The 15338-nt window shown below is 42.2% G+C and overlaps 1 protein-coding gene across 2 annotated transcripts in view; it reads right to left on the reverse strand.

Moving 5' to 3' along the window:
• GRHL2 (grainyhead like transcription factor 2) overlaps positions 1–13788 on the reverse strand; it is a 62343-nt gene extending 48555 nt beyond the window's left edge. For both annotated transcript variants that reach the window (XM_050327025.1, XM_050327015.1), the window contains exons 1-3: positions 13647–13788; positions 3240–3429; positions 164–231 (exon numbers count right to left, since the gene is read on the reverse strand). In XM_050327025.1, the coding sequence (XP_050182982.1) occupies positions 164–231; positions 3240–3429; positions 13647–13651 (263 nt within the window). In that variant the 5' untranslated portion in view covers positions 13652–13788. The remainder of the gene's footprint in view (positions 1–163; positions 232–3239; positions 3430–13646) is intronic.
• Between the last annotated feature and the right edge of the window lie 1550 nt (positions 13789–15338).

Consider the following 15338-nt stretch of genomic DNA (forward strand, 5'->3'; position numbering starts at 1 on the left):
ATAAATTAAAAGTAAAAAGGAGTAAAGTGTGCTTCCCAAAACAGCCTTCATTCTTTTAACTTTTGGAAGAAAACCATGAACCCTCAGGCTATCACAGCACCTTCAGTTCACAACTAATCAACACTGTTAGTAGCTGGGTGTATGATTTTGAATAATACTGTACCTTTTATCTTGGTCTTCTTGATTATCACTCACTTTGTTAACAGACAACAGCCTTTTATCTCTGGGAACCTGAGAACAACACCAGGCATGGGGTCAGGTAAATGCAACTGTCAGGCATTTGCAGCTTCAGACTGCTCTACTGCAACAACTAAAAAAATGTAACAACTAGTGTTGTGTAGGTCACAGGTGCCAGGAGCTGTTTTTCTTTGGGAGACTGATTGTGAACAGAAAGAAAACTTCCAAAGAGAAAAAATGCACGTATTGTTTTCTTTTCTAGTTCTTGGGCACACCAGTCTGGAGCAAAGCGCTGTGCTATACTGTCCTTTGGAATATCAAGCAAGGCCAAACTATCTCAAAATCAAAGCTCATATTCCAAAAATCACACGCACACTTTTCACTGAATAATACAAGATGAGAAGATAGGATGCTCTGATGAGCTCTGCATGAAGACATTTTAGCTCAGACGAAAAAGGCTTTTCAATTAAATCATAAGCACCAGCTAAGTCCTCGTGTTACAGACCAGCCTGGAGGTGTAGCACTCATATCTAGGGAAAGTTTGTGGATCTTTCCCTTTCCTAGTATGGGGCCAAATCAGGGCATGCTGGCAGGCCATCAGGAACACTGACTTCTGCTCTGTTGAGTACATCAACAGCTATGAGAAGTAAAAATCCAGTCAAATCTGGCCGCTTGACAGACTCAGAATTGACACCAAGTGACTTCAAAGATTTGTATTCCCACATACAGGTTTCCTGACACCAGCATAGATATGAAATCACCAAGGGCAAAGTTGCTGCCATGACCATATTTTTCTTTTTGTTGTTGAACCAGAAAATTGGGAGTTAAAACTTTTATGTTTTGAACAAGAAGGCATATCCATTCCATCACAGCAGTTAACTCAATTTTAAAGAACAAGAATAGACCTAAGAATGGGCTAAAGCCATGTCTTTTATCTTTATACATTTTAAAGAAGTATCTGGAAAATATCTGAATTTAGAGGGAAAAAAGTCTTACAGTGAACTACAGTAGCCAACAATAACATCAACTATATCTGCAAGACAGCAGCAGAGTCAGAGAGTGCTAGCCACAGCCAGTCCTTCTCTTAGGGACATCCCCTCTACCTATTAAGCATCCTGCTGATTAAGAATCCTCTTTCATATATTTTTGAACTGGGATAAAAGCCACAGTTTGCACATGTTGATTCCCCTTCTAAGATCATATATTTATCCCTGAAGGAGGGTCTATGTTTGTGTAAATATCACTATAAGAAATAGGAGTGGTTCAAAAAACAAACAGTTAAGTTCAAATGATTCCTATTGACTGGAAAAAATACTTCAAAAATATTATCCAGCATGTCAGAACAAATGAGTCAGATGATAAAGAAGGGCAATTCAAGAGTCTGGTGCACTGGAAGTCCTCCTTTGCACTTCCACATTGCAGCACAGAGGTTAGGTTTTAAGTTCCTGTTTGAGAGTAGACTATCAGCAAGAGCTACCATTTCTTCCCAGTTTAAGACAAAAATAGTTATGACTGAATGCTGGAAACGGCTTTGAGATGGTAATCTCATCTTATTCCATCCGAGCCTCAAGTCTTTTGCAACTGCCTGGAACAAGGAACAGCATGTTTCTTAAAACATAATTGTGACAAGGAAAAGAGCTATTCTCTGGTTTTATTTTAAAAATCTATCAGATTAATGAACTCCTACATACAAAAGTATATAACTAAGACAGAAGCCAATACTCCAGATGCTCATACACATCCTGAATTTTATGAATCTACATTAATTTCACAGATTCTGGCACTGTCATAACTCTGCTAAGTAGAGAAAAGGAGCTTTCTTCTTTCTCACTGGGGAAAAGCTTTTCTCTACTGACAATAACACACAAAAGCAAGGAACATCTCTTGAAATATAATCAGTAAAAAAAATTAAAACAATATTTAAGGTTGGTATATGGCATCTTGCCTACACCACCACCTCCTGAACACTCATCTAACTACCGTAGCAGAGACTAAGAAAAGGAATCCGTTTTCTAAAAGCATTTATACTAATAGCAATGTACTAAAAGTAAGAGTTATTAATTTCCATTCCTGTTACCTCTTCATGAGTTACCAGGGGAGCTGGCACTGCTGTGCTGGCTTTCAGAGAAGGTAAACTGTCCAAGGCAGCCATAGGTGGCTTCAGGAGTATGGAGATAGTTTAAAGTGAAATGAACAGTTTCATACTCTAGTGCTTGGGAGGCAACACTGATTCTATTTGGAGAGTACCACAGGGTCAGCATGGGTTTCAGAGTGATATTTCTGCATTACACAGAGATGCACCCTGTAATATTCTGTAATATTCTCCTCCGATTTCAGGAGAAATCTCAAATACAGTTCTACTCAAACACTATAAAATATACGAAAGAGGAGTTATTGAAAGGGTAGGTAAAGCTCAGGGTTTAGAGTCTGACATAAACTGAAACTGGGTGTCAGTGCTTCTTCTGTAAATTGACTTAGATCTCTGTCTCTGTGTCCAGCTCCATTTCTGTCCTCCACCTTCCTATTTAGACTGAAAACTTCCAGTGCAAGGGCTAGACCTCACTGTATGTTTGTATACAGCCTACTGCAATCATTATACAAACAAAAATAACATGGGAAACTCTCAGATGAGAGATACTCCAGTCAAAGAGCAAACTAAAACATGTCTGGAATGAACCAGAAAAGTAGACAAATCTACAGATGGACAAGGTTTCTCTCGCCTTTTATACTTTTTTAAGAATATTACAGGCATCTGAGCACAAATAAAAAGGGGGCTAATTCATCCAGTGTTCTTTCAAAAGAAGAGGAAGAACACTATGCTCAAAAAGAAAACATGGATGAAAATTTAACACGGGAGTTCTGATTTTGTTTTTTTTCTCTCTAGAACTAAACACATCAAAACAGCATCAGACAGGCTTCCTATAGCGGAACAGGTGCTTGTTGCAAGTATCAGAAAGAAAACAAGATGCAGTGACTTCTGTCTTTGAAAACTGGCTCTTTTGATGCCTCTTAGAGCAGTCCCTGCTAGTGCAGCAAGGAGGGATAATGACAGAGTTACCTACTTTATAATAGTCATACAATAGGCCAAGAGCAGCAGCACTGTCCTCATCACCATTTATGCTCATCATAGCCTTGGTAGCTGCTGTTAGGGGATTCTCCAAATACGACTTCCAGGCTTCATCTTCGCTGGTGTAGGCTCGTCTGGTGTTGAATGAAGTGTCATTTGGCACTAAGGCCACAAGTCGCTTGTTACTGCATAGACAGGAAGAATAAAATTGTGATCCAGAAGGGATTACTTTTATTCACAAGGCATGGTAAAGAACATCAAATAGCTCAATTAAAGTTATATGATTACATCAAGCAAGCATCTCTGCATTACACTTGGTGCCATAAATATTTATCAGTATCAGGCATCTTCAGTACTTAACAGAAAAAATTAAATGTGTGTAGAACTTGTGATATTTCAAATGTATTCTTACTAATATACAGACAGAGCTAGCAAAATATTTTAAGACTTACTTGTAAAAACAAAAAAATAAAAAATGAAGTAACAATATATGAACATTTTTCCCCAGTATTTTTCCTCGGTGTACACTTCATTAGGGAAAAAAACCCAACATTTAACTGACATAAGACATGAATGAAAACCAAGAAAAAGCATCTATCACTGATCTAGGGTTCACCTTAAACAGAGTAATAGTTCAGTATTTAATAACTGGGTACACCTTATAATCGAGCTACTCTCTGCTTTTAGAATGCAATTTGTCAGTAATTTCAAGAGGTTTTCCATAACAGGACATGAGCAATGGGTCCAGTGGATGGAACAGCAGTTGACATATTTGGTCTTAATTCACACTTTATCACTCACCACATCTAGTTACAGACCCATGATAATACACATAAGACCATTAGTGAGTAGGATTTGCAGCAGAGCAGTTTCCTCCAGCCTGAAAGTGGTAAAAACTGACCAGTGCCTGTGTGTACATGTGAGAGAAGCTGCTGCACCACAACCATGACTGAAATTTCCAGTATAATGGAAACATAAATGAAGATAATAGCACCTGCTTTTGTGAACTGTTCAATAAATTTATTGATAGAAAAGTTATGCAAAAAAAAGTTTGCATTCCTATTACACAAGATTGTAGGATTAGGCAGAGAAATAATAGAGTGAAGGGTGTGCTGCTTAGTGGGTGTTGCAAGAGCGCCATCAAGAACTGTGGCTCAAGTTACAAGGACCACAATGAAACTTTTAACACATTACACCTTACAAATTTGAAAGCTGCAAAAATGGCAGAATAACTAAATATACTTAACTGGTGAAAGTAGCAGTTATTCCTGGTGACCTCCATAAAACATTTTTTGCTATTTTCTATGTGAAAACCAGTTTGTTACTCAGTCTCCTCTTTCTGCTCTGCCCTACCTGCAGCAGTGCCAGCTCCACAGGTCTAACCCCACCAACTGCCGCTGTTGCACAGAGTGGCATTCAAACGCTGTGCAAACGAGCCTTTTATTTGTTTTCAGAAATAGGATTTGATAAAAGCACAACTGAACCCACGCAGTAAATGCTCTCGGACGCTGGGAGCACGCCTTGCCCGGCCCCCAAGCCACTGGGGCCTCGCCAGGAACTCCGCTGTGGTCTGAGTCCAACCTGCAAAGTGCGTGCTCCAGTGTTTAAGGAAGAGGAGGGGGGATGGTAGAGATTATAATCTCTATGGTACAGAGCACTGTTTACAAGTTTCTTTATTTAATGAAAAACAAAATAATCCATCTGGTACACAGAGCACAGTTTTATGAGCTCCGTGGGGGAAGAGACCATTTTGTAGCTTTGTATCAGAAAATACAGCCAACAATTACAGTACAGATTATAATTTTCTTTCACCTAAAATAACTGGACTTTTAGAAGTTTCCTTTTTTTGTTTTTCTTTTTTGAGGACCTTTCTGTCTGACCTTTCCTGTCTCTTCTGAAGATTTTTGTCCTTCACGTTTCCACATATACATGTGTTGTTACAGGCTTGCTTCAGCAAGTGAAGCTGAGCATAAATTAGGAGCCATGGGAAAGACAGAGAGAACTTCTAGGTCTGCTTGCCTTTTCAATACCTTATTGTTAGTGACTCAAATCAGATTTGCAACAGCCCCGGTATTTGTGCCAGAGGTAGCTGAAGGACTATTCCCACTCTGGAGTAGTCAATTCTCCCTGGCTCAGAAGCAATTATTCCAGGCAAGGATTCTCCTTTCCTCAACAAAGCTCCCGTTCAGCTAAATCCGGGCAGTTTCACCGCATGGGCGGCTGCCCATTGCAATGCATAAAATACCAGTCGCCCTTCTTCCTGTAGCAATCTTCCCTTACAGTCAATAACTGCCTTTTGTTACTCAGAGCACCCACAACCCTCGACAGTCAGAACCAATTTATGAGCACTACAGGCAAGATGCCCTTCAAAAACTTCTCTTCTAAGAGCTCGGCTGTAATCGTCTGTAAAAATGCTGGAGAGGAGGAGTCAATCTCTGCTGCTCTAACTTAGTCAAAACAACCTTAAAGAAACGACCAGAGTGCAGTCTCTCAGAGGTGTGTATATGACTGTGTTGGAGAGAAGCTAAAGGGGATAAACACTCTAGATACAGTCAGTAAGTAAACGGTTGGGATGGCTGGAAAAGCACAGGTGCGTAGACCTAGAGCCTTCCCAACACCTCTGCAGAGCATGTTTTCTCTAAAACACAAGTTTCCACATTTCAGAACTAAACAGCCATCTCCTCTGGCTTGAGAGATGGTCTGCAGTGTAATCAACCGACACACTCATAGTGTTTACTCTGCAAACAGACTGAAACAATAGCACTAAGAAAAATAAAAAACTTCCTCATCACCCCATCCCCTTAATCAGCTCTGTGGGAGGTTAATGGTCAGACCTAATTGTCATGATTTAACATAGTCAATCATTTCAAAGATTATATCCAAAGCAGTCGGCCAAAACAACTGGGCTCACGTTAAGAAAACTTCCCTATTAAATAAGGTTTTTCGGATGGGAGGGAGGGTTTCTCTTCAGAAATGAGATTTGTGTGTGCACATGCATTCCCTCTCCTTTTCCACATCTGTTGAACCTTCTGGAGAATTTCAGCTAAATGTGACAGAGGGGTAGCAAAGTCCCCCATAACTAGAAGAGATAAATACACCGTATTTTAATATGTGCCAAGAAAACCCAACATCCTGAGCGAGGCTCTGCACAGGTAAACTCCCTGGTCTTGTCAGGTATCCTTCCATGTCAGGACAACCCCAGCTGTTCCAGCTGTGTAACTGATGCCAGCAGGCAGCTGCTTGGAACGGCTCTGGTGGCACCTAGACCACGTGGAAAACAAAGGGTGGACAGCTACAAGTAACCACACTCCCACTGGAGAGAGTTGCTTTGAACACTGCACCTGAAAGAAAAGCCTCGGCTGGAGCCTGCAAGTAGCAACACATCCATGGATCTTATCAAAAGCTGCAAATCCATCAGTGACCCCATCCACGGAGAATCACTCACTTAAGGAAGGAAGATGGGCCAAGACTGCAAGACTCCTGTTGAACCTAACCAGCAACACCAGCAAAAAGCCACTGTAGTCTCAGCTATGGAACCTGCCAAGGAGCAGAGAACGAGCCCAATCCCTAATGTGCCCATCCCTCACATGGGCTAGCCCACCACACCTCCATGTGGGAGTCAGGATGTGTGCTAACCAGAACACAACTGGTAAGGATGCACCTGTACAAGTTGAAAGCACATAATTTTTTCAGTCCTGGAGATAAAGTTTAAGAATTGAGGATTCTTTGTGTCTAAAAAGTAAATGGTTCTTTTCAAGCTATCACTTGAGCCCCTAATGAATGCAAAATGATTCAATTGTTTTATGTCAAACAGTAATAGGTGGGCGAGGATGAAAGGTATTTTCTGGGGCATGGTCTAGATAGGAGCTAGACTGCTCTGACACTTGAGTACTGATGTTAAGACTGAATTTCAGATAGCCTTTTTTTTTGCAATCTTTTTTTCTCCTAACTCATTAGTAGAAATTTTCCTGTTCCTACCATCCTACATCCTATATGATGCATTTTTTCATAAGAAAAGACATATATAAATTTTCCAGATTTACAACAATTACGGTGATTTTTTTTGAGTTAATTTTAAATTAAGATTACAGAATTTTATAAAACCTATATAAGTGTAGTATATAAATATAATGATGTTCAAAGTTTTGTTTCCTTTCACTTACTGCAGTACAACAACATAAGTTGGAGAGGTAAATTGTACTTAACATCAATAAATCAGCTAGAAGGGCTGGCCTTGCAAGCTCTTCCTCGGATTAAAGATAATGAACATTCAACAGCCAGCACTTGGGGCTATAAAATCCTACTACAGGCAAATTCTCACCCAACTTGATGCAATTTGTGAATTAGCTTACAATGAATCAGAATTGCCCATTAACACAGTCATGAAAGGCTTTGTGATCAGCCTCCTTTTTATTCAAAAATAAGATGTCCCACCTGCCAGTCTCTCAAATTCTTGATGCTCAAGAGCTTTCTGCTGCATTTGCGAAGTTCAAGCAGCCCTCAACCTCTCAGCAAAATGCATCACTGAACATAAAGCAGATTGATGCAGCCACGCTGCATCAAGTACAATGCATCTTGCTCCACCATATGCTCAGCATTATATTCTGATCCAGTTGGTGCTAGTAGGGAAGAAAGCCTCTTCCTACTTGCCCTATGTCTTTTGCCTTGCCCAGGAGATTCAACCCTGTAATCCAAAGCAGATTGTTTAAACTGCCAAGATGGGCACCCAGCCCAGGCATTTCCACTTTTTAATTGCACCTTTTTTTTTTTTTACATTATTTTTTAAACTTGTTGAAAGAACAAATGCAAAGTTACAATCAAGCTGCTCCATTAATATACCTGCAGACTTCTTCGCTCCCTGACAATGCATGAGCACTTTCCCTTCCCTGCTGGGGCTAGGTGCCAGATGAAAACACACTAGCAATGTGTGCAAGATCACAGAATGTGAGGAGTCCCAGTTCCCAGCTTTCAGTCCAGGCCTGAGCCTGCCCATTCTTACACGGGTGAGATAACAGCACCAAGCATATCCATGCACATCCTCTGCAAACTATCCCTTCAAGAGAAGGGATAGGGGGCTTTGGTCAATACAGCTGTTACAAAGCACACAAATTCTGGCATTAGTCACATAAATGGAAAAGCCAACACATGTCACCCTGGTTCCCTGCCCAGCACATCAAGGCCATAGGATATTTACCATAGCCTCCTTGTTAGCTGGATGATAAGAAGGTGAACACGGCAACTGTCTCCAATCCATAAACCCTGGCAGAAACACAAATTCTAAAACACGATGCTAGCAAAGGGACCGCTTCCATGTTGCATGCAGACATGCACCATACACCATGTTGCACCCATAACTGTCCAGGTCAGAGACCTGAAGTATGCTGTGGCTCAGTGGCCTATGGGAAGAACACCTGCCTGCTTATTCTTTCCTGCAGTGCAAAGTAAGAAACAGGGAACTTCAAGAATGCCCGTGTTTCATTTGGTGTGACAAAAGGTACAGGAGCACATCCAAGAACCGGAAAAAGAGAAGTTCCCACTTCACTTTTGACATAGCTAAGGACAGTAGAGTATGATCATTTACAAATGTCTCAGTAGCTCTAAAACTCTCTGTAAGTTTATTTTACGCTTACACAAATCTCAGTTCAGCTATAAAGTAGATTTAGAACAGATGTTCGTACAATTTGTCTTACAACTAATGCCCACACATATGAATTCACAGGCACAAATGGAAGAACTATGACCATTTAAAATGCAGGATAGATCTCACAGAAGTGGGATAAGTTAACAAACTTTAGATTCCAGATCATAAATTTCTGTCTGTGCTCATTACACAGAAAAGTATAAATCAAAGCTAATCCTAGTGCTTGAAACCATTTGTTTTAAAGATTCTAATGTTAGTTTTGGCTCAAGTTTACTACCCTCAACATACTACTTTGTCTAGACATCAAGTTATAAACAAAACAACAACAAAAAAACCAAACATGTGTGACTCACTGCAAGTTTTGATTTATTTAGTTAAAAAAAACCTTGAGACTCCTCAGGATTTATTGCCAAAAGTATAATTAAATAGTCAGTAACACTGTTGTTTCAATTAGATAATAGGGTTCTGTTAAAACTACAAAGGAGCATAAACGTTTAACGAACAGGAAAATTATGGCCCATGTGTCTCAGTATTTTGTCATTCATAGACGACAATCACATCATACCCAGAAGCAAACAGGTCTTCAAAATGCACTTAACCAATCCAGTGAATACATAAATATATAAATGATTCAAGATTGAAGGAAAAAAAATCAAAGCATTTAGACCACCAGGAAATGAAAAGGCAAGATGCCCTCTGGCCCAGCCAGAAGTCCATACCTAGGAAAAAAACTCCCATTAAAGAACCTGAGTAATTTTGCCTGTTAATGAATGCAGGTTTGGGACTCTTGTAATTTTGGGACAATTATACTTTTTTGAGCACAAGACAAATCTGAACAAGATAACACATGCTAAATGATTAAAAGAAATTAGTTAACTTTACTAAACACTCCTAGAGAAAGTAAAATAATATACTGAGAGAAGCAACAGTGAATGGCAAAACAGACTAGTTCAACAATTAGATGTCTAGTAAAATAAAAAGGTTTTATTCGTTTTTACTCAGAACCAAAATAACTTGAGCATGCAATAGTGATTAAAGAGATTAAAACAAATAGGTAATTCATTAATATTGACAAAAAGTATTAACTATGTCAAAGTGGAAGTATGAAAAAGAAATCTGACACAAGAATTAAACATATACAGTAAATGCCTATTGAGGACTACGGCGATTATTCACCCTGAGACAGACTTTTTATACCTATGATTTCAGAGACTTTTTGTTTCATTGTAATTAAATATTATGTCTACCAGACAATCTTTTGTTACTAGCACACTACGCCTGTTCTATCCTCTTTTTTTGTTGTTGTTGTTTATTGGTTTGGGGTTTTTTTGTTCGTTTTTTTTTGTTGTTGTTTTTTTGTTATTACCCAAGAAGAAAACAGTCTCAAGAAAAGGCCAGGTTTCAGCACATTTGTAAGAAATCACTGACGTCTTAAAAATTAGGAAAAATGCTCACAGCATTCCTGCAGGAGCTAACAGAGTTGATCAGAATTCGTAATTACTTAGCAGCTTCATAAGAGGCCACGCTGTTTTGCTAGGAAGCATACTTCCAGTGTGCATAGCACCCAAGGGTGTTTTAGATGGCTTGAAGCAGCCTGAAGTAGCCTTTAAAATTAAAAACAGGTCATGACAAGGCTTCCCAGACCTGCTGCAGTTTAACCTGACCCTTGGCCCCATAGTCCTTGTTCACTAACTGCTTCCACAGAGTTAATGGAAATGGAATAGTTACTGCACTGACAGCACTGGTTGCTGGTATTTTCAGGATAACAAACTTCTTACACAGTCAGAAAGAACACATGAATTCAACAACTAAGCAATCCTGGGAGTCAAGATTTCCCACAAACATTTTTAAAAAGCATACAAACCCAAGAGTATACTTTACAGAACAATTAAAATACAGAATTATGGAATATGCCATCGCCTCCCACAATCAGGAAAATTAACAAATCTAGACAGATACAGATATAAATATATATAAAAATAAATCTATATACGTAATTTTGAGGTTGGAGATATTCTCAAGCTATAAGTATGTTGCAATATTTGACTTCACAGTTCACATGCACTTAATATGGTTTCCTTGGTTAAGTATTTTGTAAGCAACCACTGTCTTCTTTATGAAGTCAGCACTACAGAAGAATAGCACAGTATTCCTGGATACTAAGATGTCTGAAATGATTGATTCTCTTCTTTTAATTAGCTAGCACTGTCCCAATCACTGATTAAAAAGGTAATGAAAATTCATCCCAGGATGAATTCCTAGACCAGCATTTGAAAATGCTGTTTTGTGTTTGTACAAAAAAGGACAGTTTAATTGGCTGCTCCACAGTAAAGGAAAAAAAAACATTTGAGGCAACCACCAATGGTCTGTACTGGATTAATATTTGGGAAAATATCTGACAACAAACATCAACTGGTGTAATATCATTTCTCCTTCAGGTGTCCCTGCCAGAACAAGGATGATGATGTCCCTGCTGACCCTTCCACAGGGAAGAGGTTATGGGATCATTACAGTAAAGTTAAAGTGACCTGGGAAAATCCCTCTTCCTGTTCTGCTTTGATCTTCGATCTGCTCTCAGACTTCAGCACTAGAGAGACAGTGGTGTTATCAGCAAGACCTAACCATTTGATACTCTTACTCCTCTCAGTTATGTTTATAGTTGCAAGCTCTGTGAGGTTCTGCACACCAATTTTCTACCTTCCTTGCACAGAAACGATTTTCTGGGGAACATCCACGACAACATGTCTGACAGTGGAAAACTAAACACATCTAATTCCAGTTTCTCTATTCATTCCCAGAAGAGTACCACTTTGGAAAATTCATCTCAGTGGGTCTCCTTTTCAGACACTCAGCAATGGGCAAAAAAAATATAACTGAGTAGTCTGTCACCTAATTGACAGACTCATGATCTGCTGACAGGAAACACGTTTGACCTTCAAAGGAAAAATTAAGAACAATTCACGGAATTACACTGTAAACTACAAATGCTCTTTGTACTAGATGTTTAAGTTAAATATTATGAAGGCAGTATATTTACACACTAAGGAGAAAATAGTAAATCAAAATTACCCTGTGAAGAATCCAAGACCAATTTCTGCCACAGATACTACCAAGCAGCAAGCTGGAGGTGAACATGCCTCCACTGACACACACGGGAACAGGTCTGAACCCATTCCCACCTACAGGCTCACTCTCCCCTCAGTTATTTACCCACAAGCACATGCTCAGCTGCAGACCCAGGTTGCCCCAAGCCTTCCTTAATGTGGTCAGTCTGATCACGCCCCAGCCCCATCTCCCTGATGTCCTGAGTAGCTCTTGCCCATCCCGGCCTGACAGACGGGCAGTCACGCGGCCGGGCAGCCAGCAGAGCCACAGGGCCAGCGTGCAGGGCCTGCTGCGAGCCTGCTCCTCATGCAACTGCACTCCAGCCCACGAGGGGCTTCACACAACACCAGGAGCAGCAGCGACACGACCGCGGCAGATCACAAACGGCTGTACAATTGTTGCTCCTCACAGAAGTACTCAGAAGTACTGTCAATCTCTAAAACCCATTTAAGTCTCACAAAACAGTGACCTCACTGATTAGCTTCACTAATGCACTAGAACCATTATTCTGGAATTTTGTAGTGATCTTTTTCTCCTGTACATTACATGTAAGAACAACTTTTCAGCCTGTAATGCAGAAATGAACCCTGGAATCATCTTTACACGATGCAAAGGGGATGCTCCCTCCTCTCCACCTTATGTCCCCCAGTCTCCATTTAATCCCCAGATTCCCATCATAATGGGTCTGGAAATTGGATGGTAACAGAAGCAGCTGCACAGACCTCCAAAACATCTCCTTCTGCAGGGATTCTAGATTGAGCAGTTCTTGTCTTTAACACCTGCCATTTGCTTGTACCCCCTCGGCATATGAACTCAGACCGATGAAAAATGAATGTCAAAAATAACCTCCAGAAGATCAGGCTACTCTCGAACCAGCACTCCCCTGATCCAGTTCTCTAGCTGCACAAACAGCTCTACTGACACAGCTGAGAGGGCAGAACAGAAACAGGAACAAGTGGCTGCAGCCTGCTTAAGTCGGTACTACCTCTGAAAAAATGCATGTGCAATCATGCCTTATCTCTCCTGACCGGTGGGAGTTTATGGAGGCAAGCAGGCAAGACCCAGCTTAGGCAGAAAGACTAAAGGGAAAGACATGAAGATCGTGTGACTATCTTAAGGATAATCTCCCCTTCCAAACTCCTCGGTTAGCATTAGAATCAAACACCTGGTTCTTTAGCATTTTCACCTAACTGTCCCTTAAAGCACTATAGAACAAAAGCACTGTTCACCTTCCTCCCTTAAAGGACTATAGAACCGCTGTTCCTGCTCCTCCCTCCAAACGGTGACACTGCAGGCAGCCCAGTGGAGCCATAGTGCAGCAGGGTGTACTACCTCTCCAGAAAAGCCGGCAAGTCCCACAGAACGTATTTTCCACACTTTCTATATCCCCTCAGCTGTTTAGTCCTCTCTACATCAGCACTTTACTAGCACAAGCCCCACGAAGACATGTCCAATGACACTGACAAATTAACTGACCTCAAAATAATGATCACTGTCCAGTTTTGACTGTAGGGAAGATCCGGTTTTAACTAAAAGAAAGGCCACGTGGAGGAGAATAATGTACTCCCTGGAATAGGTTTTAATTGGATATAATTAAGAAAAAACAAAAAAACAAAAAAAACCTTCCCATGCAAACTCCCCCCATCGGTCTATTACCTCATTCCACTTGGCCATCTCTTCTGGAAACAAATGTATTTGTCTTCTCATGTTACACTTGCGTATACAGAGCACAGGAGACTTCTTTACTTTTTATTTCCTTTTCAAACTCTTAACTATCACCTATGGATTTTCTAAAGACGTTATCCAGAAAGAGATCACAGCCATAACTGCAACGGGGCAAGTGCTGTTACTTGAGGTTGCATGCCACTGCCACTGCTCTGAAGTTCCTCCCAGTGGTAACGGCAGCAGCACTACACAGAACAGGGTATGAAGGGCATTAACGCTCCTGTCTCAATAGTTTACACTCATGCCATACTGTTCCTGTTGGAAAGGTCCAGAAAGGAACCACTTTTGCCCTAGTTTTTTACATGAGTTAGGTTTCCACTGCACTGGTTTTCTGTTTCAGTGCCGACTGTGGTGCAAAGTTGTTCTTCTGACCCTCCCCACCCCTCCGTATTTCCCTCCCACTCCCGTTAACTGCCCTTGATGTGCCGCAGCCTAGTTTCTGAATGCTGAAACTACCCGCAGCTAGGTTGGGCTAGGGAGTAACTTACAGGCCCTTTTCACCTTCATGCAGTCCTGGAACTGCCCGTTGCTTTGGGATGCCTTCCATCGTGTCAGCTCTTTCACAGTTAATCTGGTTCCCTTCCTGACATCAACGACTGCTCTTTCACCTGCTCCTCACCGGCACCCCTCAGGCTGTATCCCTTCCTTAATCATTTACTGGTCTAATCTGGCCACCTAAGGCATTAGTTCCCATCCCAGCTCAGATGAACTCCTAAACTCCACTCTGTTCCCAGCTCCTACCCCAACCACTTTAATTTCATGTCAATAACTACCTTTGAACCATTCCACTCTCAGTTGATGTTTGAAAAGACCAGGCCTAGTTTTTTTTCCTGATCTTTCTCCTCTGAACGGTCCTATCTCTTCCCTATCAGAGCAGCCAACCCTGCTGTTCTCTTTTGTCGGATAATCTCCTTCTTTCACTCCTTGACAGGCAGGTTGTCACCAAGCCTCCCTCCAGCATCAGGCTCCTCCTCTCCACCTCCTTTGGCACAAAGGCTCCTGGGGAGCCCAAACAGGGCTGCCACCTGAGTAAGACCAAGCGCGGCCGAGATCACACCCGTCTCTGTGGCGTTCCTGCCTGCACCGGGGCAGCAGTAAAACAAAACTGCCACCTCCCGCCCTCCATCTTCCCTTGCCCGTAACTCTCCCCAGCCGCCTCCTGCAGAACCACTAATCACCGGAGCAGGGAAAATGGCCTTCCCGCCTGGCTGCCTCACGGCGGCTCTGGGCGCCAGGCCGAGCCGCCCGCCGCCATGGCGGGAGCGCGGCATCGCCCGTGCGAATTATTTACCGGGGGTGAATGACCCACTCGCGGGCTGGGCCCACCGGCCCCGGGCGCTGCCGGAGCCGCGTTGGTGGGAACGGCCACGCCGCGGCCTCCGCGCCCACCGACGGCTCCCGGCGGCGCTGCCCGCCCCGGGACACCGAGCCCGCCGCTGGGCCCGCCGCGGGCTGGGTGTCCCGGTGGGGAACCCAGCACTGTGGGCGGCGGCCCCGGGGGGCAGCGCGGAGAACCCTCGCACCGCCGCTCTGCCCCGGCCTCGCTGCGCCAGGCCCGGGCGGAACAGGGACTGCAGCGGGCCCCGGGTCGGGAGCGGGCGGCCTCCATCTCCTCATCCTCCT

This window comes from Myiozetetes cayanensis, unplaced genomic scaffold, assembly GCF_022539395.1.
Source record: "Myiozetetes cayanensis isolate MyiCay16 unplaced genomic scaffold, myiCay2020 scf1, whole genome shotgun sequence".
Taxonomy (NCBI): domain Eukaryota; kingdom Metazoa; phylum Chordata; class Aves; order Passeriformes; family Tyrannidae; genus Myiozetetes; species Myiozetetes cayanensis.